Source organism: Parambassis ranga, chromosome 2, assembly GCF_900634625.1.
Source record: "Parambassis ranga chromosome 2, fParRan2.1, whole genome shotgun sequence".
Lineage (NCBI taxonomy): Eukaryota > Metazoa > Chordata > Actinopteri > Ambassidae > Parambassis > Parambassis ranga.
In genome coordinates, this window is record NC_041023.1 from 34,330,204 (window position 1) to 34,356,099 (window position 25,896).

The window sequence follows — 25,896 nt, forward strand, 5'->3', positions numbered from 1 at the left end:
ATTTCTCAAGTGAGGTACAACTGCTCATTCATCATGAGCACATCATTAAAGTAATCAATGTGAAACTTCTGTGTCAACTTTGCTTATTTCCAGAGAGCTCTTCTACTACTTTTATTCCATTACCCCTTTGAGATTTTGTACTCCAATCACTGCAGTAACCACAGTAACTACTGAAAAAAACTTCACAAAAACTGACATAAGCGTTTCTCTGGGCTGAGTTCCCTGTCCAGGCTGCTCAGCATCAAAGAGATCCAGCGGTCCTCATGGCATAGACCAGCTCTAAAATAGCCATGACCGTACACTGCCACAGTAAGAGCAGACTGCAGCTAAGTGGATTAAAGAATAAGAGCACTTATGAATATAATGCTTTAGATGGAGAGGCCAGACGAATAACAATTCACATGGGGGGCGAGACACAGAAGGAAGGAACACAAATTATAACAGTAAAAAGCAGGCAAATCAATTATTCAATGTAACATCTGCGGTTTTTAGCAATGCCAAACCTATGGTGACCAAAACAGTGCATCCCACCTCCATCATTATTCTCAGCCAAAAGTTCAAAATCAGATTGGTGAGATAAAGTCTGAGCAGTACAAAAATGCCCAACATTTTCCATCATTGAAGGGGATTTAAACTGTATTTTTAGAAGAAAAAAAATTACCACAAGATCATCATGTCAAATTTGTTACTGAAAAAAATAAAAAGGAAAAAGAAATCAGATTATATATTTCCACTAAACACCAGACAGTTAAGAAGGCTTAGATAAATCTTTCTAACAAGATTTATTTCCCTCAGTGAAGATTTTTTATTTGGTTGGTTTACAGACTCTTTTGGGCTGTGTGTATGTGTGTGTTTGTGTGTAAATGAGTGCTCACATAATCTCGTCTTAAGCATGGAGTTAAAGCTAGATGGAGAAAGACACAGTTACATCTCACATACTACATAGAGTCACAGAACAGAGGGACTGAAACATTAGTGATACACACTGTTGATGCCAATGACCTCTATATACTATGTATGTATGTATGTATGTATGTATGTATAGATAGATAGATAGATATTGTTAATATCAGAGGGGTTCAGGATGTTTGTGCAGCTCAGAAGTGATAATGAGCAATATTAATTCAAGTGTGGTAATTTGCTCACATGTAAAGTTAAACTAAAACCATCCTTTAACTGTAACTGTCATCACTGATCTGTTTTTACACATTCAGTGTGCTCAGTGTGCCAGAACGTAATATGGGCCAGTGTTTTGTAGGCAATTACTATGAGACCATCAGGCATCCTATTATGCCACAGGATGAGACCCCTCTGGTTCAAATACTCTGAGTGTACTGGGTGAACAGATGGTATCTCACAAGTAGAACATATGATTCCATAAACTATATTACATTAAATAGGACATGGTGTATGTTAGTATGCTGATTAAAGTTTTCTACACACACACATACATATACATATACATATAGGGTGAAGACTGTGGTCTGCTGTGAAATGGTCTGAGAAGAAAAGTACAGGCAACCACCATGCTGAGCAGAATCAGATTGGCTTTCTCACCAGCAGCCTCACAGGACACTAAACCCAAAGTATAGGGCTTTCTAAAGTGTGTGTCTACATAAATTCAGCGCCAAAACATAAACATGTGCTTATACTCTCTCTTTCCTGCTGAACAGCACATATAGAATGACAAGCAGCAGGTGGGAGTATGCTGTATAGCAGGGAACCATGCTGGAAAGCATATTGCACAGTGAAAATGGTTCAGCGGCAGAACTGACTGAACAAACAGGGCCAGAATGAGAGCACACACAAAACATCACAGCAATGTATGAAGGAGTGTGAGAAAGGCTCAGGAAGAAAAATGTGTGTGTGATTCTGACTGCTGTCCAGGCACACTGTGAGACAGATGGAGGGAGGACACTGTGTTTACTGACACAATATTTCGGTTACAGTGTTTCTAAAAACACAAGCTTTAATGTAAACATCTGAAAGGAAAGCAATCAAGCTGATTGCAAAGTAAACCAATATGAAACATATGCAACCGGACAGATCAATAAATAAATATTGCAGAAGCAACATATAATTGTTCAGCCTATAGTGCAAAAGAGATTCGGCAACAAGCTTGGGTGCCAATGTGATGAACCATACTGAAACCAGAAGATTTACTGTGTATGCACTTGGTCACATTAACATAAGACTTTGCTAAAACTAGACATCTTTAGCCAAACTAGCATTTCGGAAGAGCATAAAGATGACTGTAATAGCAGAAAGACCTTTAAAAGTCTACCAGATAATGATCTCAACTAGTTGTACCCAATCTGGGATCCGGAGATGGCTTAATTCTAGTAACAGCAGGTGGAGGAAGGAGTTAATGGCCACTGGAATTTATGGGAAATGTGAGCTTCATTCTCTGTAACACAAGCTGTAGCATTCACATTAGAACCATCCAAAGCAAAGTAAGGGATTGGTTACTGTTGGAAGAATTCCTTTTACTCTGTCTTTAACAGTTAACCATTACTAAAGTAAATTGTATTTAGGGGTTAAGAGGCAAGTGTTACACCAGATGGTCACTATTTCTGTATCAAATTAATCAAACAAAAAAAATAAAATGTCTCATGAGCTCAACTGAGGTAATCTGATCACACAAAATCTAATCAAACAGGAGCCCACAGATTTGTGTCCAAGACATGAAAACATTTTGAAAACCTTGTATCTCATGTCATGTGATTCATCTGCAGCACTCGACAAATGATAAAATAAAAAGTCGGATAATCTTGTTAAGAATCAATGTTAAATGTTTTAGCATGCTCTTTGATTTCTCAAAGGCCAAATCAAAATGTCAAACAAAGATGAGTGGATAAAATCCAGGCTCCCCTCTAAGGGTTCACAGGAGGTCTTGGGCACATTTAATATTTTTTTCACATAATTTGGCTAAAAAAAGACTTTGGAAGAATGCAGAAAAAGTGATTAGATTTAAAGAAAGAATTAAAGGTCTGACAAAGATGTGTCAGCTAATATTTTTAACATAACATGTACTCTGAAGCATTTAGCACTTCTGTTCTGTGGTTTCTTGTTACTCAGTGGCCAAGATATCCACTATACACCTGCCATAAGGTGCTTACTGATTTATCTGTCAAGTTCTGCTCTGTATCTGCAAATGAAAGCTCCAATTCTGGTCTGGCTTCGATGAGACACCTTGTTACTGTCTGTAAGACATGTTTTTGTGTCTCTGTCATATTTTACTTTTTAAATCCTTGAGAGTCTAACACAATGTATAGAATTAGAGTTTCTTCACTTAACTTCTCCCACCCGTTACTCAACTCTGCACCCAGACCTACTCTCAGATGTCTTTACTGTGAACTGAGAACTGTGATTTCTCATTCGCTTGTTGAATAACTGTGTTTTTAACAAACATCACAAATTTATACTGGCACAGGCTGGGTAAAAAAGCAGCCACGATGATCTGCCAAAAAATTCTGGTGGTTCCTGTGAATTGTAAGTCATGCTGTGTACCAATCAGTGGACTGCCCCATGTGCAGGATGTCAAATTTTATCTCAGTGCAGGTCCAAAGCCAAACTGAAAACAAATTTGACTACAATAAGGTCATGAAATATATGGCCATCTATAGGAAATAAAATATGCATGTCAATATACTATGTTTGTATTAATGCTCAGTGTGTCACTCCCTTTAGAATTCATTAACTAAGTTCTGCAGACTCTATCAAGCACTTTGTACACAAAGCCCAAAACCCTTATACATCAAATAAAAACACAGCTCACACAGCACAGCATCACATCGCATTCGTTTGGATACTTGTACATGGTCAGAGAAACCCCTGCATGCACAGCAGTTGAAACTAAATTTGAGTGCACAAAAATATCTACTGGAAATCTTTTCTGATTATCCACATTTGCATATATAAAAAATAAACCAATGAGGGGAATCCGTCTTTTGCCGCTAATTGCAGATTTTTGAAACAGAGATTGTGCGCTGAATAACCTAGGGAATTGAACAGACGCACCGCTCAGTCTGTAACTGTGATCAAATCATCCACAGCATCACTTGTCAGCCAACACATTTAATGTTTTCCTTCATAATTCCTTACCTATTTGGCTAAATAGGAGCAGCTGTGAGATGATAACATCGGTCCTTATAACTGCCGCGTCCATGGTGTCGGCGTGCGAATTAAACGTAAAGAGGCAGAATGTGGATTTATGAGGGACGGACGGCCGGTCGAGTGCGTAAAAGATGCGCTAAGAGGTCATCATTCCGCCTCTTCTGCCTCTGAGAGGGGCGACAGAGCTTAAGTGCAGATCGGTGTAGTTCGGCTCGGCTTGGTTCTGCTGCGGTTTGGTTTGAGGAGTGCGGGCTCGCTGGCTGGTTGGCTGGTTGCGGACGCGCACTCACGTATATCGCAGTAGGAGACGAGCTGTGCGCGCGCCGCCCACTGCCCTTAATGGAAATCACTGTATCGCAGCTATATTGGATATTACCACAGAGACATGCTGACTGTCTGCAGCGTGTAGCTTTCATCTAGTAGCTCATCAGCCACGGTTGTATTACAACATTACATCTGTAACTTGGTAAGCAACTATGAAGCAATAATGTAGGTAAATGAGATAATGAATATTGATGGACTGGTGAACTGGTTTGTCTTTAGTTAAATCATTAAGAAAAAAGGACCCATACAATAAGTATTTGTACTTTATATAGAGTGTTGAAAAGGTTTTGGTCTGCTGAACTAAATCAGCATCACATAAAAACAGGAATGTGGATCCTGCCAAGCCTGGACTGTCCCACAGTGGAATCAGTGTGATGGTGCTGTGATTTGGCTCTGGTTGGACTACAGCAGGATCCCATCAAGTAGGACTGTTTGTGTGTGTGCATGCAACAGGCTTCAATAGTGCAGCAACATTGTGTGTGTGTGTGTGTGAGAGAGAGAGAGAGAGAGAGAGGCTTCACTCACACAATAACTTGCAGCTCTAGTTACTCTGTGTGCATTAATTAGCATAAATTAAGAGAGATAATCCGCTTTAATTCAGGCAGGAGCCTTGTCTCACTTGTTGGACCAACATTTTTTCAGATGCTTGCTACAATATCCTCTCTACCACTGTGTTTCCGGGACATAAGCCTGTATCTGTGTGCACGTATGTGAGAGAACATGAGGGAGCTGAAGCAACAGTCTAATTGCAGACCAAAAAAGGGAACAGAGGGCGTACAACTGATAGATCCTGGGAAGAGTGTTCTTTTTCCCAAACACACACCCAAACACTTTCATAGATTGCTGAAGCTGAATGATACAACAGCATGATACAAAACAAGGACATCTCTACCTTACAAAATACAAAGTCTGCTGGTGTAACAACACAAGCTGCACGGTGAATGATCACAATGCACCACAGCCTCCTGCATAAAAAAAAAATCCTGAGCTTTTCATATTCTGTTACTGTGGAAAGCTGCTTCCTTTTTCAGTGCACACGGGCATCTATGGATTATGGATTATGTGTTTGCTCTCTCTTTCCTCTTTCTAAGTGTGCACTCATACTGTAAGTGGAACAAGGTCAATAACTTAGCAGGAGCTCATTTAGGTTACCTATGGTGATGTATGTAAATGTGCTTTGAGTGGCCAATATTAAGTCATGATTTTAAAGATGCACACCATCACTTTTGTGCATCATGATGTTAAACTGGTTACTCCAGACAACCTAGCTATGGACTATGGACAACAAGGACAACAATCAGCAGTTGACAAGACATCTTGCCATTGATTTAAGTATTGTCTGGGCCTGATTGACTTGAGGTTCAGCAACAATTGGAAAGGATATACAAAAATACTACCCTGACAAGAAACACTAAACAAGAAGCGGTTGCTTGGAAGAAACATTCTCCAGTCAAGGGTTTGCTTTTAAGTTCACCAATAGGCATCTGCTATAAAGGTTGTTAAAGTTGTTAAATTGTGTGTGTGTGCCCCTGTTGCCATGGCAGTGGATGCTGGTTCTGAGTTGACAGTGATATTGACATCAAGCAGTGGCAACTGGAGGTCAGTATCCTGGACACCACAGGGTTGACAAACGCTGGTCGATGTGTGTATATGAGAGTGAGAGAGAGAGATTCCATTGGTGGTCGATGACTGTTACAGAGCAACACAGCAAGTGCTTTGCATGGTACATGCGTATGTGTTGACTGAAGAACCGGTGTTAATAAATAAGTTATCAATACTGTAATCAGAACATTCTTTTAGGTCTAATAAAATCCAACAATCATTTCTCATCCAAACACAGGAAAAGAGCAAAAATGCTAAAGACTCTGGCATGTAATGACAGAAGAGTGATGTCATGAATGTCTTTTATCACTGGCATCAACCAGCTTCAGAAAACAGTAAGAGCTACCTGCCTCTGTGGATCTAAATGTATTATGTGGGTATAGGAGTGATACTGAAAAGAAAGTGTGTCTGACATTTACCATCCTGGTACACCAGAGAGAGCTTCATCTTGCACTGAGACACCCTCTACTTATCATGTAAAGAATTAGAACTAGAACCATTTACATTCATACATCAGCTACACAATTTCTCTAATTTATACACAACTTCCTCATTTCTTATTTCTCTCTGGAGAAAAGATGCCATCTTGTGCTCATAAATACTGCATGGCATGACTGTGTCTAGCTCCAGGTGATACATGGAAGGAGTAAATATAATTCTAGATGTGTAGATCACTTAAATCACACTTGTCCACACAAAACAATTAACCTTCATGGAATAAAACAGGAACGTGTCTCTGAGTTACCAGGAAATAAAGTAAGATAGAGGGACAGAATAAAAGGGAAAAACTGACCAACATGCATCTCTTGGCCTAATAAAACCCATATTGAAACAGTGTTAAGGAAACACACATTTTTGTTGTTTTTCACACTACTAATGATCAAAGACAAGTAACCAGAATGGGCCAGCTAGTCTGGCTAGCTTTAGTTCACAATATGTCATATGTGTCACAAGAACACATGATAAAACCCTACTAAGTTGCACAAACATCTGGCCTTGTTGTTCAGTGAGTGGGTGTTAATCATCTTAGGTTCAATCAACAGTGATGTTATTATGTGTTTTTGAACTCTTTCCAACACACCAGCACATAAGTAAATTCAGTAAATTCAATTGTTGCTTTCCTAACCACAAATTCCATCCATTTCCATTTAAGAAGCACTCACACATAATCAGTTGGTGTTTACTGAAATACAAGACTTAAAAAAAACAACTACTATAACCCTGTATTTTCCCGTTTTATAGTATACTGTGTACTACATATTTTCCCAGCAGCATATTTATGATGTTGCACATTTAAAACAAAATGTATAATATATACACAAATTTCCATGTAAAAACGGTAAGAACGCCCACCTGATGTTTTAAGTAGCAAAGGGTTCACCTGGCATTCATTCACAAGTAAAGTTGCTTCACCTCTGACTTGAAACCTATTCCTCTCATGTCAGACACTGTCACTCATCTATTGACTGACAGGTGACAGCGGGCTCATGACCACAGCAGTGACACAGGTAGTCACACAAGAGATGCTCATTTACAAATTAAAAAGCATTCCTCTCACTGATGTATCTGTTTTTTTTTCTATTAGTGACATTAGTCGTGACAACTGTGAATGGATTATTCATCATCGTACTGCTGCAATCTAACTGCCCCACTTCACGTTTCTAGCCCTCTCCACAAATAATCAGATGCCAGGCTGGTGCTGGCAACATTGCAGTGGGAGGAAGAAGAGGATGCTTTAGTGCCTTTAATAGCCTCAGAATGACACTGGGGATCAGCTACCTCACTAGTTTGCTTAAAATTTTCAAGCAGGATTTTCAAGCAGAATGAGAACTGAAGTTTAAGAACTATTATAGCCTATAAGCCTTTCTCACACAGCATCTAAACGAGCAACATGGAATCTATGTGGTGATGCATTACACAACTGGTAGATCCTTTAACATTACCAGGATTAAGCTTTAAATCTCACTGATGGCAGTACTCCAGTGTATGCTTAATCCATACTTCATTTTGAACTCCTGAATTTTGCAGAAAGCTGCCATTTTCAAGAGTTTTTTTAAATTATTATTTAGTGTACCAGACTTTAGCCAGGATAAGGTGAGCCATCAATGATTGTCAGAAAGTCAGTATCTAGGGGAAACAGCATGCTTTAGTATAACTGTTTAATCTCTATATATGTTGCATGTTTCTGTATCTGAGATACTAATCAATCAATCAATCAATCAATCAGTCCATGTGATCCTGACATGTCCTTGGCCCAGTTAGTGGGACTGATTAGTTCACAGTTAACTGTAATAGCAGAGTTGTGACTCACACGTTACATGTGGGAGAGACTAATATTCAAAGATTTACAACACAACTACTAAACCTTACTGCATGCCTTACAGCTTAATGTATTTTACTACATTTGTACAATTAAGATGACAAGCACCCTGCTCTCTTGTACTGTAACTTTACCATAGAACCCCATGTGCAACAAATGCACATGATTCCTGCTATGTGAACATTTTATTGTCTACTTTAGTGTATAAACAACAAACGAATATCTTTACACTAGTTTGTTGTGTTTCCTAGTACATAACACATTGTGGTTGAGGGTTTTCCCTCAGGCAGTAAAGCTCAAAATGCATCCTAAATGACACTCAATATAAAATACAGTTGACTAACACTTCCTATCGTGGTGGTGACATGCAGCCACACTGCTACTGGAGATTTTGGGCACTGGCCAAAGAGATCATTTTCTATCTTACTAGATTTTCTTGTTTGCTGCAAAATATCAATGTAATGTAAGTTTTTTATGAAGGTTGTTGGTTTTTTGCAGGAAACTTTGTTTGGTTAATCTCTGCAGGTTATGACAGTAGAGGAAACAGCCTTGAAGTGGGGTCAGTAAATAGTGTGTGACATAAATAGTGAATGAAATTCTGTCTATGAAGCAGCCAGAGAAACACTCTCAAGTCACATACACACACTCATTGAGCAACAAACACTTACTTTTCTGAGAAGAGGGCAAGCACCTCGCCCCTGCATCAGAGTGTTTTTATTCCCATCAAGCACATGAACTGAGATGGATTGCTGCTGGGCGCCATGGTAACCAAAGGGGCCATTCTCCATCACTGTGGCTGAGGAAGGGAGAAGGAGCGAGAGAGAGTTAATCAACACACATTTTCATTCAGCCTTTACCCACTGCCAAGTTGCGTGCGTGTGCACGCTCACACACACACACACACTTAAGCAGCCTGTGATGTTGTGGCTGAAGCTTCCGCGGATGAAGAAAACTAGTTTTTTTCAGCCTGTTTTGTATAGATGAATAAATGAATGATTGTACACACAAACGTCTAACTTTTAGCCTTCTAGCTGAAGCTACTAAAAATCGTGGTAAAACAAGTCCAAATTATTTTTCAACTAAGCACAATTAGTATGTCAGTGAAAATGCCTACTTACAACATAACAATAATATGTGGTACCACTGTAGCAATAGGATAATAGTATTTAATCAACAAAAGCATTTGCCCAGCAAAAAACTTGAGATTTCTAACTTGATGACATGGTCCCAAACACCAGAACATGGAACCAGCATAAAGATAAGCACAACAAATAATTATTGTTTAAAAAATAAAGTGAATTATGACATTTTCGCCTTGTCAATCATATAGGCAGAGTATCCAAATGCTAACAATCTATGAAAATTCATTAGCCAATATTGTTTTGTTATGTAATTTTTTTGAGGGTTTGTACTAAACTTCACATCTCAGTGTAACTAGTAAAGTTAAAACGCCGATGAGTATGTTACAGATAATTGTTGCAAAGACAATTTGATGTCGAAATTGAAAGTCTTTAACGTAAACGATGTTAAAAATCAGTCCCTCATCTGTTGCTTCGGTGTAGCAATTTCACGAGAACCGGTCACATAACCTACACAAATATACCATATTCAAATATAATATGGATAATTTAACGTATTAATAACACTGTCATTCACTCAAGTGGTTATTTTAAATCTAAAATAACATCAAAACCACCGAAGTGTAGCTGTGGTGCTCGTTTTGTTTTCCAACTGCGCCATCACCTGGTAAGATCCGTACAGCGCGCCAAAACGTCACCACCGTGCGACACGGAAGTGCTGCTGTGTGCGTCCTTCACTTTGCCAAACATGTTATGAAAGCGGACTTTTTGGGGCTTTTATTGCGTGAAAGCAGAAGACAGACGTGCTGGTCGGAACTAAAAAGTCTTCTGGGAGGTTTTAACGTTTTTTTTCAGTGAGTCAAAGCCAAGAGAACTTGTTAGCTTCCGTTAGTTTACCATCTATTTATTTGACAGTCCAGGGCTGATATAAAACGGAGATTATATATTTGTTTTAATTTGATGGACAGTATCGTAGTGTTAAATGAATGAAATTACTTTGTTTAAAATGTTGAGTAGGTTTGTCAACCCTATAGCAGTTGTGTTCTTACTGAATGTATCTGTCCTTTTGTAAAATTAGTTTTTGGGTCAGGCAGTGATGACGGCTCCAAACTCAACACAAAGGAAGTCCTGCTGGGATGCCAGGGATCTTCTCTGGAAATGTTTAGATGAGAATGATGACAAAATTTCATCCTGTCAGAAGTTCCAGAGTGAATTTGAGGAAAAATGTCCTGGTCAGTGGGTAAGCTCTTTACATTTATATGAATAGTAAAAAACATACAAATAAAGGATGGTCATATTGTTGTTCTTTGGTATCTCATTAAATGTGCCCTGGCAGGTTAAATATTTCATTAAGAGGAGAGACTTCTTGAAGTACAAGGAGAAGATGCAGACAGAAGGGTTCACACCTGCCGAAGGCCCACAGGGGGCATCTTAGCATCCATTCAACTAGAAGGAAACACAAGCTGCAAGCTGATTTAAAAACCAAGGACAGCGATGCAGGACCAGGAGAGGAGTTTTTTGTGAACAGAGGATTTGTACATCACCTTTAATGTTATTTATTTGAAAAGATAAATGCTGCTTTGGGAATCCAAATGGTAGCACAAAGGACTTGTGTCAGAGCTTTATCATCACAAATGTGTTTTGTGTGATTCTTCATGTTGAAAGCATCAACTACTCACAGGTGTGTGTCCTTTCAAGACACGCTGGAGTAAAGTTATGTTTGTGTGTTGATACTGATTGAAGCAGAGTGCCTCATTTGAGAAAATCTGCCATATGTTTAACAGTTTTTTGTGAATAAATGAAATGAAACTGGGTGTTTTCAGTGGTTTTATTTAATTGTATTTTATTTTATTTACTCTATATCATCCTAACTTTACTTCATGCTGTATATATATGCATATCTGGGTAAACACAGAAATTTTTGAATGTTACAGCTCATTTGAAACTGGCAAAAGCACATTTAGGATGTATTTACAGAGTAGTGTGGCCCCTGGGTCAAAGTTTACTGCTGCAACACCACTAAGATGTATGAAACCTTTAGTAGAAGTGAATAAATTACAAAAGAAAAAAAACATAGGCCACTGATTAAGCCTGTGCTACGTCCTGTATGTAAACTACAGTAATGTAAAAAAAAAAAAATTTCCATTAAAAATTTGTGTAAAAATATAGGCATATCATTTCTGCATAGTACAATGAGTGTTTGTTACAAACCTTTTCACCACCAGGCAATTACTGTGATTTGACAGCTGATTGAACTCCCACAGCTTACAATCCTGTACTAATTTACCACATTCAAAAATACCTCCAACAACTGCAATAACTTTTCAGCACTATATGAGACTCCACTAGTCCACAGTGGTGATGGCAGCCGGCCAGGAATGTGGACTTTAATTTGGGGTTTTGACAGTGATGATGACCTCTGATGATGACGATGTCCTATTATGTTAGCCCACAACTTATCAATCGCCTCTTACAGAATACAAACATTGGCAATGGAATATTATATAAGCTGTTACAAAAGAGATAAAACCAGAAATCAATCTGGAGGAAGATACAGTGGTTGATTAATCCATACTATAGCAGGACTATTCTATACCCTACATACAGTACATCTGACATTCTTATCACATACAGTAATGGTATCCATTGCAGACATATAGCTGACACATCGGGCAGTTACATTGCTTTATATGATTCTGACCTGCAAGGCGCTGAGTCTCATAACAGGCACTAACAGGGTCAAGGCATGTTGAGTAAAACATAGCATCAAGAATCACAGTGTTCACAGCATAACAACTACAGAAACTTTGGTAAGTCAGATAATAAGAGGCTTCAATTTTTAAACGCCTGTAGCAGCTACTGTATAAGATTCTCTCTATATATAAGCATATAGACTCTTAGGCAGACACTGAGTACACGCAAAGGTTCTGAAGTTCTGTATACAGTACATCAGCAGCCACAGAAGATGCCTCTTTCATGCATTCATCTTGCTTGAATACAGCAGCTACATCTGTTTGTTACACTACAGACAAATTTACCTGTTATCCACTTAAAGGATAATACATTTAAGAGCAGCATAAGCATGCAGAAAAAGAGGCTTCTTTACAGTGGCTGTATAGTTTATTTCTATCTAAACGCCATGTTGTCCAGGTACTCTAAAAACGTAACTTTTATTGTTGCTATTACAAATCATAATTAACAAAACATCAGTTCTTGATCTGAATCAATGCAAATAAAATCTCAGTCAAACAGTGTGAACATTGGTTTTAAAAAAAAAAGTCTGTTGGATGTTCTCCCTGTGGCCACTTTGAAAAAGGTTTAACAACCCCATATGGCCAACACTAACACTATAAACTAAGCAACCGGTTCTTCTTCTCCTCTTTGATCAGTCTCATTCTTAGCAATACCTCCTTGGCACATCTTGTCATTTTCTTATTGTCTTTGCACACAGAAACTTTCTTTCGTTCTGTCTCACAGTAATTCATTCCCTCTTCTTGTTATAAGCTCCCAGTGACGTTCCTGGCCACCGCCCAGGCTGGGAACTCTGTCAAGTTGAAGAGTGGAACCCCCCAGGTGGTGATGGCCAACATCACTACTGCCACGCCGATCAGATTTACCCCAAAACCAGCTTTCACCTGGAGATGGAAAGGAGAATAAAAAAAGACATTAATAAAGAAGAAAAAAAGAAATAAAAACAATCTTTGTACTTCTGATTTTATGTGACACAGTCTTAGTCTTTCGATACTGCAGGTGCAGAAAGTGTGTTTTGTTGTACCATATCGCTGATTTGCACGTGGCCGTAACTGAAGACGATGGCGTTGGGAGGGTTCCCGACTGGAAGCATGACCCCAAATGACACACACATGGTGGATGGGATCAAAGTGTGGAGGGGGTTGATGAGCAAAGTTTCAGACTGGATAGAAGAGTGTAGGATGAAGAAGAACAAAGGAAGTAAAGAGAGACAAATGAAGGGAAGAGGAGTAGGAAAAAAATGAGACATGACATGAAATTTCAGTGCACAGTTTACCTTCAGGTATTATTACACATCATGACACCTTTAAAACTAAGATTGTAGGTGGTGTGAATCATTTAAAGGAACATTATCACTGAGGTGAAATGCGAGTGTAGTGGGAGTTTTTCATACCAGTGCTGATAGGATGGGAAGAAAGACCGTGAGAGTGGCTGGGTTGGATGCAAACTCCGTGACTGCTGACACCAGCAGGCAGGCCAGCAGGGTCACTGCCCAGGGAGGAAGACCACTCATGGGCTCCAGCTGTCTGCCAATCCACACGGACAGGCCTGACACCTGCACACATAAGAGAGCATCCTCACAGGGCACAGCCTGCCTCACACTCATGCTGGGATCACACTCTAGTGTCACTAAAATAATCAAACCCTTCAATACAAACTTGTCTCCAGATGCTATAGTAATAATATTATGTAAAGACACATATATGGTACCTTGCAGCCAGCTGCCAGTGCATAGCCTCCTCCCACCAGGATGACAATCTCCCATGGCATCAGTCTCTGGAAGTCCTTCCAGGTGATCATAGGAGCAAGAGGGTCAGCATCTGAATCATCATCTGATGGTTTGAATTCACAGAGAAATAATGTCAATACAGCACGAATAGATGTTAGCAATGTCCTATGAAGGTGTTGAACTGACCACAAATTTCTGACAGCAAAATTTTACTTACAACTTTCCAAATGAAACTAAAAACTCTTAATTTAAAACTTACGGAAGAGGAAAAAAGTCTGAATTCTGAGATTAAAATTAGAACTCTGAGATTAAAGTCAGAATAATTTTTTTTTCTGTCATGACAATTCTGATGATTTATCCATCCAATGTAGAACTGATTACACTACAAGTTATTCTGCATGTATTATTTGAAGTTTTATTCTATAGACATTATAATTTTTTTGTCTCTCAGCTATACACTGTGCACTAGCTCAAGGCTGTCTAGACTATTCTAAGAATTGAGCCGTTTTTCTCCCAGAACAGAGATTTGAGTGACCCACAGGACCAGCTAATAAATGAACAGGCAGAGACTGGTAACATAAACAAAGTCCAGGCAGTTTGCACAACTTTTCATAAAGTTTGCCATGTAATCGAAGAAGCAGGCCAAAAATATCACAAGTTGCATGAGTGCATGGTCCTGACCTGAGTTTCTACACATGGACGTAAAGGAGGAGAAGGGTCGCCTGGCAGGGATGAGGAAGAGCAGGAAGCCCAGAAGGACAGACACTGTAGCATCTGTCCTGTAACCCTTCCTGAGATAGAAAGAAATACAGATGTCAGCCTATTAAATGTCCTTAATGTGTCCTTATGGTTTTGCGGTGCCCTTCAGTTGTAATATTATAGGGTAATTACTTTTCAAAGAGAGATGTCCAGCCGGGGACAAAACCAGGCTCTCTGGTGAACCACAGCAGAGTCATCAGGACGAAGAAAACACCAGTCACCACCTCTGGGTAGCTGGGACACACACACACACACAGACCACATAATTACGTCAAGTGACAATATGATTGTACCACAATGTCACGTCTGGGTCTGTGAATAGGACATATACAGACACAGGACAGTCTACAGGCACCAAAGGTCTATAAAATTTGAGCAATTACAATGAAATTTGTTGGGCAAAAATATGCCAAACTTTATTCATCATCAGTTACATTCCAGTCAGGAAAGCACACCTGATAGGTCCCAGCTTTGCGTACTCCTCTTGGATCCTCCGCTCGGACAGCATCTCTCTCCTGGTTTTGCGTTTTTTACTCAGCGAACATGTTTCTCTGAAGCTGAACACACACCAACAACATCAACCACACTGTGACCTTACACAGCCACAGGACGCTTAACGGCGCCACAGCTACACAACATACAGACAGAGAGATTATTCATAATGATAAGATGTAAAAATGTGGCCAAGTATGAGACCCAGCACTGTAATCACACACCTGGATGTGACCATTAGCAAAACAAGCCTGTATATGACACACAAACTGCACTCACTTGCAGCCGAGAAAGAGGAAGTGCAGCCACAGCCAGGTGAGGACCAGCATGATGATGGCAATGGGGAAGCTGAAGATGAACCACGTGCCAAAGTTGATCACTTTTGCATCTGGATAACGACTGGAAAGACAGACAGACAGGTACTTTGGCATAAGAGTCAATCTGTCTCACAAAAGACATCTATCAAGCTCATTAATCATCTCAAAGGTCACAATACTTTATATGCTGAACCACAAACAGCAAATGGGACTGACAACAGAGCCTTATCAGAGTTAAAAATAACAATTAACCTCTGTCAGCTGCCTATCCTGAGACACGTTTGCTTTGACTGTCAGCTGTTGTCATTCCCATCTACATGCCTATGCAGCAGCATGGCTGACTCCCAACACATTTAAGACACACACCACCAAAGACTCTGAGACACTAAGAAATGTGTGTAAAGATGTACATCAAGCTTGGTATTGTCTGCCTAAAAAGAAACAAAGATCAGTGCAGCAGAGGTCGATACCATCATCTGTGCTGTGATTATTCATCATTAGCGCTCCAGTAGAGAACCTCTTAGTCTCTTCTTGTGTCATTCAAAGCTGTATAGGTGATTGTGCTCACATATGCCTCGCTGCTTTCCCTGCTGTATGAATACTAAGCAGGGTAAAGGTTAAAGACTTTGTGTGCTGCAGAAGCGACTCTGCTTTGTCCCTTTGTGAGCTTTTACCCATCCATAAAATCAATGCTTCCACTGCAGCAGGGAATAAACATAAAATGTAAATATATATAAATAAATCACAAAATCAATCGTAAAAAATCCAAAAAATCCTGGATTTTGTGGGCCTGGGGAAACGTCGACATGTCCACCTCTGGTCTGCCCTATAGTACTAATTAGCAACACTGCCACCTCAGTATCTGCTAATTAGCCGAGCAACAGAAATGCTAAAACATTTTTATTTGATGATGGGGTAGGAATCTTTAAATCATTAAGATTCATCATCTAGGAAGCATGAACCAAGGTCAGAGTATTACAAGACTTTAACTTCTGGGGACCCCGAATGTCAGCAAAGTTACAACGCTGAGATTTTTCAGTCTGATGCAAACACTTCATCAATAAAGAGTAAACAAGAAAATATGCTTAACACTCTTTGAGCTTCAGTTTATAGGCACATGGCATTAGACTAAGGATTGAAATTGGAAATTTACCAAAATCCTTTGATAATATTATTAGCAGCCTGTTCTGTTTTCCAGCACAGCGTTTGATTTTATGATAAGGCATTCATTCTGTGTACTCACTATCAAAATAAGAGTTCACTGGTTGCTCTATGGACCATTAAACACCAGATCTGAAGATACAAAGCTCAAATGTTATGTACATTTTGTACAAAATGAGCCATATAATGACACTGATCACCAACCAAATGAATTAAAAGACAACTAATCAGCATCTGTTTCCTCCAAGGCTTCTTAGTAATCTTTCACCTCAGACACAAGGTGTGTCAGGTGTGCCTCTGAGCAAGATGATCACTTGACATACAAGTATGTACTTGTTGTATGCAAAATCTTGGACTGAGTGACCTCCACAAACACACACAAGCACATTTCCCAGAAGTAAAGATCCTCTTCTGGAGGCAGCCTAGGGATGTCACTGTGGTAAAGTTATTTAACATGTTCAATCACACGTGATATGTGTATTTTGGGGGATTTTTTTTCTTTTCACTGGACAGACTGTGGTTCCTGGTAACACCACGTTAGGATTACAACCTCTAACCCACACGCACAGAATCCAAACCTGACCTTTGTTCGGCAAGCTGCAACATGAAGGAGGCCATTCTGCCGGGCTTAGAGCAGCGGCTGGAGGAAATCGGCTCTGTCAGGACTGTAGAGGCTGATTAGTTTGATCTCAGACCCCATGAGGCCCCCAGACACTGAGTAACATAAACTGTTTCAGAGCAACTAACACAGCAGCCAAAAAATCAAACAGGCTGTAAACAAGCTACGTAGTTTAGACTAGACGTCCTGAGCTACAGCTTGTTTTTAAAAATGTATTTACTTATATTATTATTATTATTTAGTAGACAGTGGACGCTTAATACAGTGTGTGTGGACATACATGTGCACCTACGTGTTAAACTGCTCAGCGAAGATGAGGTTGGTTGACGTGCCGGTGATGGTGATGAGCCCTCCGATAGTCGCAGCATAAGTGATGCTGAGTGACAGACATTTGCAGATCATGTGATCCCTCTTGGTGGGATACTGAGAGTCTCTCCTAGCCTTCACCCGCTTCACATTAGGGATTTCAATCGCAACCTAAGACACAACGTTTAAAGTTAATGACATGATTTGACCTCTTTTAGCTGCCTTACAAAAAATTGTAATCACATGACTAACCTGTGGCAGGAGCTGTCCGTTTATGTGTCTGACATACTCCTGCCTGGTGATGGGATTCAGACACAAACCGTTTGACTCGCCTGTCTAAAAACAAGACGTACAGATGAAAAGACCTCACTTAAAGACTATAGAGTTCACTTGCTGACTTATGTTAAACACAACGTCTTGACATGTCTCACCACATCTAGCGTACAGAGCTCCTGTTTATTGCAGTCCTTGCTGAAAGAAGAAGAAAATAAGAGAAGCCGGTGTCAGACCAGATTACCTTAAATATGAGAAACTCTGAATAAATGTACATTTTAAAATTCTTACATATGGATCTTTATAATAACACAAATTATGTGTAATGCTGTCTAGGATACATTCATAAAAAAACACACATACACTATATACACACACATACTTGTCGTTGCGATAGAGCAGCTCTAACTGGTTCTTGTCCAGGTTTTCCTCTTTGCCTGCAACAGCTGCAGAAAACAATATTCACCATCACTACTGCACGAACAGTCTGAAAAGGTTTTTAACATGTTTATCCTGCTACCTAACTGGTGAAACGTCTTCAAGGAGCTCCAGCTGCCCTGCTTTACGCTCATGATGACTTAGAGTCTGCATCAACATACACAGTCTAGTCTAAAGTAGACAGGAGACAGTGACAGAACCGGACATACCACTGTCCTCCTCAGGAGCCTCTGTTGTGTCAGAGTCATCGTGGCTGTCAGCCAGACCCGTGCAGATGAGCTGCTGCAGGACAGCCTCAGCTATGGGCATCACCATGGCTGTGGTGGATGTGTTGCTGAGCCACATGGACAGAAAGACGGTGCAGCACATGAAGCCCAGCACCAACCTGGATGAGAAAGAGGTACGCTGACCAATGTGTATCTGTTTGTGTGTGCTTTACCTTAGTGATGCTGCGTTGACTCTCTAAAATGTTGCTAAATCAAAGTATACTTCAACATACAGACATTTCATATCATCAGAGTCTTACTGTTAAACTGCCTGAGACACGTCTGCTATCAGCGCCATTATTTTATTTTTTTTTTATTTTAGATACTGTATTAATCCCCAGAGGGAAATTCGTTACGGCTGCTGCACAAGCAGTGTCATACAATGATGTATGCTTTTGTTTGTGTGTTTGCGTCATGCTCACATGCCAGGCTTGGCCCCTGCAACCATCACCATGCGCAGAGCGATGCGTTTGTGCAGGTTCCACTTTTCTATGGAGGCAGCGAGGCAGATGACACCCATCAGCAGCAGAGTGGTATCCTTGCAGTACTCTGCTGCCACCTAAACACACACACAAATTAAAGTGTATAAAAATAGTTTTGTGAAACTGATCAAAAAGTCAGTCAAAGAAGACAGACAGCAGGGGAATCTGAGGAGTGATGTGACCATGTGCTTCTCCCTCTCTTTGATAAACACTAGTTTGCCATTTTTTCTTCTTAATCTGCTCTACACCCTGCGGCGTTGCATAAACCTGCATGACCTCACCTATCACCTAAAACCTGCTGCACTTTCTCCCGCTAGACTTCACAAGACTGTCTTTCTCTGTCAATCCAACACAACTCTCAAACCCCACACAGGGCATCCTGATAGACTTTAGTTGCATGCCAGCTAGCTTTGCCTCTGAAAGCCAACCTCCTGGACCATCGTGATGAATATTACATCTCATTTTAAGATAGGGATTGGAGACGCAGCTGTAATCCCATTTGAAGGAGCTACAGACTGGTCAAAAGAATTAGTCAGTGAAGGATTAAAATATTTACATTCTTAGTGCTGACTAATGTAAAGTTCAGCAGTGAAACATAAGCTCCATGTTGTTAATTTCTGCTTTATGCATATACAGTATACAAACTAAACACACATAGATTTATTAGCATCTTAGTTCTAACTTCAATTTATTGCCAGAAATCCAAGTCAGGATTATTAAATATTGTAGCAATGCTTCTCCTCCTCCATTCATAGAATGGGATTAGCAGTGTTCATCAGAAGGAGAGAAATGGAGAAAACCATAATAAACTGAAAACGTTGCATAAAGCTCTCTGCTGGCATATTTATGGAACACAATTACAAGCAGCTTACAGCAGTGTTAACAGGACGCTTTGTCACTGTTTGTCAATGAGATTTGGTCACATGAGGCATGCAGCTCACTTTTTATATAATAAGGAAGGTGAAGAAGAAGAAGAAGAAGAAGGTGTTTTAAGGTATATATACAAGATCAATCCAATCAAACTGAACCAGGGTGGAGTGACAGACAGAGCCTTAGTAGTTGGTTAAATGTGTGAATGGCTGGCCTTTAATGACCTCTGTGATCAAGTGAATATACTGTTTCAAGCAGTTCAGAACACACAAAGTCCTTTTACCCATATTCTTTCTAATCTGGACTCACTGTACATTCACACATTCAACAATCTGATCAGCTGACCCTTACTGCTGACTACCAGAACTGTAACACACGTTCAAAACCAGTTGGAACAGCGGCCTGCCCTAAATAGTGTTAATTTCACTTTCATACATCAGAATTACAAAGCTTAACACACTATAATACTTCGTAACAGAGCCCACGTTCACTCTGCTTATGCAACATTAATTTGTAAAAACAGCTTAAGTTTTACCTACACCTTTAAAGAACAACCTAAGAACACTACTTTATGTGGAAACTTCAGCTAATCAATCATTCGGGGTTATCAAACAGCTCGATCTATATCAAACAAACAAGATATAAGTTAATAGAATTCATTTACACATCAACAATGGAAAAATCCATCCATCATTTGCTAAGGCAAACCATGAGGAGCTAAATCCTGCATTGGCCTACAAAAAAATACATCGTCCCTGCTGCACTGCTGCATCTTGAGCCAAATGGGGTCTTTGTAGGCTAATGGTAGTTTTTAACCATTATGGAGTTTAAAATGTTTACATTTTCATACTTTAAAAATGGCAGAGAGATCGTGCCACCTTAATGACAGCTGGGAGGATTCTTGGCTCTGATTGGCTAATCAAATCATACTAATCATATTGATTCTAGAAACTTTACAAAAATGTTTGCGCTGTAGTCTTTATATGAAGACAAGAAGGCAAGAATCTGTCCATAGTGGAAAAATATACATAATATATATAAGCTACCTAAAGTATAAATTACATTTGCTGCTGTAAACACAAACAAATACAGAACAATAAAGGTTAATTTGTCTAGTGAAAAGATATAAATACATTAGCTAATGTTGCTAATTTGCAAAGCAGCATATTAGCATATGTTAGAGTCTTATGAAATTGCCAACATTAAACATTCTTTAATGCAAACACTTGTTAATAAAAGGTAAGACTGTGTGACAGTTAACAATTAGTTAGTATTGTACTTGTTAAACTCTAGTAGCATTAGCTAGCTCCCAAATGCAGATGGACTCACCTCGCTGGACTTCAGTACTCCAAAGAGCGGGTAGAGGAAGGCTGGGACCAGAGCAGCAGCACCCAGAGGAACAGCCTCAGACACCCAGTAAACTGCTGTCACCATCAACACATATGCACAACATGCCTCCTGCAAAAACACACACACACAGGTCAGTATGCCTATATAATAACATGTAAAATAATCGTGCATGTGTCCAGTTAGCAGGGTTTTCCATGGACGTGGATAGTATTTTGTTTTGCTCCCCACATTAAGCAGTTCCCGCCATTGCCACATGCTGCGTGAGCCTGTAGTACTTTTACGTAAGAAGGCCATTCCGTATAACATCTTGCCGGTAACAGGTCAGTTAATCTCAAATTAATAAACCCAGAGGGGAAGAATTAGCCACAGGGCTCCAGCATGAAGTCCAGTCCAGACCTGTTCAAGCTCCTCAGATGTCCAAATAACAGACGTCACAGAAATCACTGACTTCATCCCCTGCTGACAGAAACCCTTCAAGATCCTTTCAGCTTCTTAGACATTTGTATGAGAAAAGAATACCAATAAAGAACTCTATGATCATTTTGTTTAATAAATAATAAAAAAAAATTTTAAAATGTGAAAATGTTACCGTTTAAATCTATTCAGAACACATGGCACTAATGTGACAACAAGTGTGTGTTCAGTAAGGAAACACAGGGAGGCTGCCTGATAACGGGATTAAAGCAAAGTCAAAGGTTTGACTGTCAATCAAACCGACAAGAATGTAAAAGGGAACAGAGAGACAGTTTCAGGAAAAAAGACAGATAAACAAAAGACAAATCAGCAGTTCAGGATAATTGATAATTGATTATTGGTTATTACGTTATCAGAGGATAGTTGCCCCAGAAAAGACTTTTTCGTTTTGTGCGATCCCCAAACCATCATCCTTGTTATCCTCCTCTGTTCTGGGTGAAACAGCAACCTGTGTGATAATCTTTATCCTTTATGCTGAGACGTGTCAAAAAGCAGAACTCAATACAGGCTGGTATTCTCTGTTTTTACATGCTTTTCAGGTAAGAAGTACACAGATTAATTAGCGGGATATGTAGCAAACAGGTCACATGGTGCACAATTGAACTATACATATAAATTAGATTGTTTTAACACAGATGAGAGCCAGTCGATGACAGATGGGTCACAGCTGCAGTAACAGCCATGACATGGTGGGATGTTTTTTTTTTTTTTTTTAATCTAGGTGAGAGTTCACTTAATGTTCTGAGAAAAGAATGTGATGCAGGAGTGCCTGAGGTGGAACAGACAGTGTTTCTGTGCGACTGTGTGTGTGTGTGTCTCAGCAGGCTGCACTCCATTTGTGCTGTGAAGGCTAAGAGGTCCAAGCTGTAATGAAGCTTTCTGGAACATTCACGTCTTTCCGATGGCTTTCCCTTTCATGAAAAAACACACATTCACTCTCTATTATTCTGTATGGTCGAACACTGACTGACATTTGGAAAAAAGGGTATTATTTATGCACTTTGTAATATTGCAAAATCAAATGACAACCTAGCAGGGCTTCAAACTATGAGCTGAACAATGGCATCCTGTGAGTAACTATCAACATCTAGGGATGTGTTTTAGGTGTAAATGCTCTATGGGGGCAGTCTGATTAGCTGATGTGGAGAAGATATGGTCACAATGACTCAAATCAGTAAACACCTGAGTGCACGATGAGTCATCAGAAATGTAGATCGTTTTCCAGGAAACTATTTGAACTATCAGAAATGTCTTCGATGCCTCTGCGATGAAGCCAGATGTGGTTTCAGACACTGTTGTGTCAACATGTGCAGCTCCTATTATCTCTGTGACTTTTACAGCTGACAGGACAAATTCTGCCTAAACATGTAACAGGAGCCCATTGATTGGCTCATTACCTGACTGTTGTTTATATGCTTTTTAAAACAACAAAAGTTGACTGCAATATATTCCCCAACGGCACGGTCCTTGTACTAATATTTCAACTAAATTATCAGCAGATTTTTTTCAGGGTATCACATTTACAGTACGCCTCTGATTTTGTTGGCCAATATGATTTTTTTTATAGACCATAATAAGGAAAAAGATTCCTCTGTTGACAGTATTCTCTGTCTCAAAGCTGAGCAGGAAGGAGTGCAGCAGTGTCTTCGGTATCTTTATTTATTATTTATTTAGCTAGTTTATGAAATAGAGTAAACAAAAAATAATAATTAAATCAAATCACTGATGTATGCTGAATAAATGTAGCATCCCAGGTAACGTGTTTTTCATTTTCACCCTGTCCCCTCTGTCTCTTTCTTTGACCTGGCCTGACTGCATCCTACAGATGTTCTGTTCTCCTGCAGCTGGACACAGTACCACTCCAAAACACTGTCACTCTAAAGCCCTGTCACATTCCTAACACCGTCTGGGGTCCCTCGTGTCGTACAGAAGCCACGTGGGGGCCAAAATCCAGCGTGCTGGTAGGTGGATTATATAACCTAATTGCTTGGATTGTTTCTTTCTTTTTCCTTTGTAGTGAAGTGTTTGTTCTTTTGTTCTTTCTTGGCCTCATCCTGCGCCACTTTCTTCAAACATCCACTGCACTGACATAACACAGAGGACCACAGCTCGGACTGGCCATTGGACAACTTGTGAAAACATGGAATATTAATTAAGTTACAAGAAATACTGCAGTATTTAGAGCTTCAGTCAGCTATCACTGTGCATTTTAACCAGTTTTTAAAAAAATCTCTTGGTGTCATATTTTATAAGTGATTATGATTATATTCAGAAATGACAGGGTGAAGGATCTTTGATCTATTCTTTTAATTGCTAATTATTATTATGAAAAATACATATAGATAGTCTATGTTATGTTGAAAAAAATACTGGAATGGGCTATTTAAATGGAGCTATGTAATTTCTAGCCATTATCTCGATGTCATAAAGACACACATTCTGACTTTTTCAAATATTTAGGAGGTGTTTTTTCCGCCTATTATATTCTGATTAGCACTAACACCCCTTCACTGGATATAATAGGACTTCACACATCAAATCAGCCTCAGTAGACACCAGTCTTAGGACCATTCCAATTCTAAAATCTGAGAGTTTGACACAGGACTGGACATGCACTCTTTGAGCCACTATCTTCATGCAGGAGGTTACAGTCCATTCGGACCAGAACCTCACGCCACAAGAACAGCTTCTTCCCCTCTGCTGTTGGACTGTTGAACTGTAATTAATACACTGCTCTGCACTGTCACTTCACAAGGACACTTTAGCATAGTCACTGCACAGTGACGACTATCTGCACTGTTTACTTCCATCTTGCACTACTTGCACACTAGTACCACCTCACCGATCCATGTGGTACCTGTGCACTGTTACACTCTTTCTAATGTTTGCCATTACAACCACTACTCATGTTCTGTTCTGTTCATTGTATGTCTGTAATGTCATGTCAATTTATAGCCTTACTTTTAGATTACATTATTTACCTTGTTTACTTGACCTCATTTAATCTTATTTATTTTTATCTTAGTTTGATCTTATTTAATGTTAATTATTATACTTTTTATGTACGCACCAATCACTAAGGCAAATTCCTAGTAATGTGAATCCTCCACTGACATGGCAATAAACACGATTCTGATTCTGATTCAGAAGAGAAAACAACTCAAACTCCAGCCATATGAACGGTTTAATCTACTGTTTAATCCAACTATGCACACAATAGAGAAAAAAAAACAACTTTAGTCAACATGTGATTTAGCCTCTCGTACAAGCAGCAACAGTGTGTTAAGCTCAGACTCAGCCGGCATAGTAATATTGTTCAGATAAACTTGAACTACACAGCTCAAGCATCCACCCCCCCCCCCCCTCTCTCTCTCTCTCACTGATCTCCATCTTATCAGCACATCGCGACATCTCCTCTCCACACACACAGAGCTCAGCTGATGATCAGGACAGCTCGGGACAAGTATTCATCATACAGAAGACAGTGCGTCTTTTGATTGATTCTCTGTCTCTGTGTTTCTCTCTCCCCCCCGCAGACACACGAACAAACACACACACACACACCAAATCCAATCAGGACACTGCAGCCATCAGCAGCGGCGACAGAAGCAGCCAGGAGGAGCAGATCATCTGGATGTTTTGTTACTAGGTATCTATTTTAAAAAAAATATGTTGTGTACTAACATATTTAATAAAAAAAGTTAGCTATAATTTATCTCTAGTGTCACTTAACCTTTTAAGTTGTAAACTCATCCCCAGACATAAGACAGGTCTTTCACACAGGGCGCAAATTTCAGTAAGAACTTCTTCTGAGCTTATTACACGTGTGATATTTTTTTAATTGCCAATACATCAGCCATACATTACGCTTTTTGTGGGAAGTATAGTTTCAGAATTCTAGGCCCGTGCTCTTATTTTGTTAAAAAATGTTCAATAGTAAAGTATTACTTTCAGTTATGTCTCGCGCTTGTAGCCTAATTATGAAAAAATTATTATTGTTTTACTCACGCTGGTGGGGTGGATGAGCGGTAAGGGAAGCAGGGACAGCGGAATGAACACCACAACGATCAGCTTCCTCGCCTTCCAAAGCTTCCTGAACAGATCCATCCTGGCTGCGGCCTCAAGCCTCATGGGTGACCCGGGGCTCTAGGTCGAACCGGCCACAACA

At 39.7% G+C, this 25,896-nt stretch overlaps 3 protein-coding genes across 3 annotated transcripts in view; 1 reads left to right on the forward strand and 2 right to left on the reverse strand.

The window, feature by feature from the left end:
* The window catches only part of ptprz1b (protein tyrosine phosphatase receptor type Z1b), a 51,056-nt gene extending 46,741 nt beyond the window's left edge, over window positions 1–4,315 (reverse strand). Inside the window, exon 1 of the mRNA XM_028420452.1 lies at window positions 4,105–4,315. Within this exon, the coding sequence (XP_028276253.1) occupies window positions 4,105–4,168 (64 nt within the window). The 5' untranslated portion in view covers window positions 4,169–4,315. The remainder of the gene's footprint in view (window positions 1–4,104) is intronic.
* A 5,822-nt stretch (window positions 4,316–10,137) lies between these two features.
* coa6 (cytochrome c oxidase assembly factor 6) lies at window positions 10,138–11,255 on the forward strand. Its single transcript, XM_028420678.1, has 3 exons — window positions 10,138–10,295; window positions 10,520–10,681; window positions 10,778–11,255. Exons 2-3 carry the CDS (start codon window positions 10,538–10,540, stop codon window positions 10,874–10,876), a joined length of 243 nt encoding a protein of 80 aa, XP_028276479.1. The 5' UTR covers window positions 10,138–10,295; window positions 10,520–10,537; the 3' UTR covers window positions 10,877–11,255.
* Window positions 11,256–12,938: 1,683 nt separating this feature from the next.
* Window positions 12,939–25,888, reverse strand: slc13a4 (solute carrier family 13 member 4). Its single transcript, XM_028420679.1, has 17 exons — window positions 25,737–25,888; window positions 21,234–21,362; window positions 18,975–19,111; window positions 18,487–18,671; window positions 18,231–18,294; window positions 18,007–18,046; window positions 17,828–17,911; window positions 17,562–17,746; window positions 15,452–15,571; window positions 15,136–15,237; window positions 14,813–14,914; window positions 14,603–14,712; window positions 14,111–14,116; window positions 13,903–14,012; window positions 13,586–13,747; window positions 13,217–13,354; window positions 12,939–13,076 (listed from the first exon to the last, which is right to left on the reverse strand). The coding sequence occupies exons 1-17, from the start codon at window positions 25,857–25,859 to the stop codon at window positions 12,939–12,941; spliced, it is 1,935 nt and encodes a 644-aa protein (XP_028276480.1). The 5' UTR covers window positions 25,860–25,888.
* Between the last annotated feature and the right edge of the window lie 8 nt (window positions 25,889–25,896).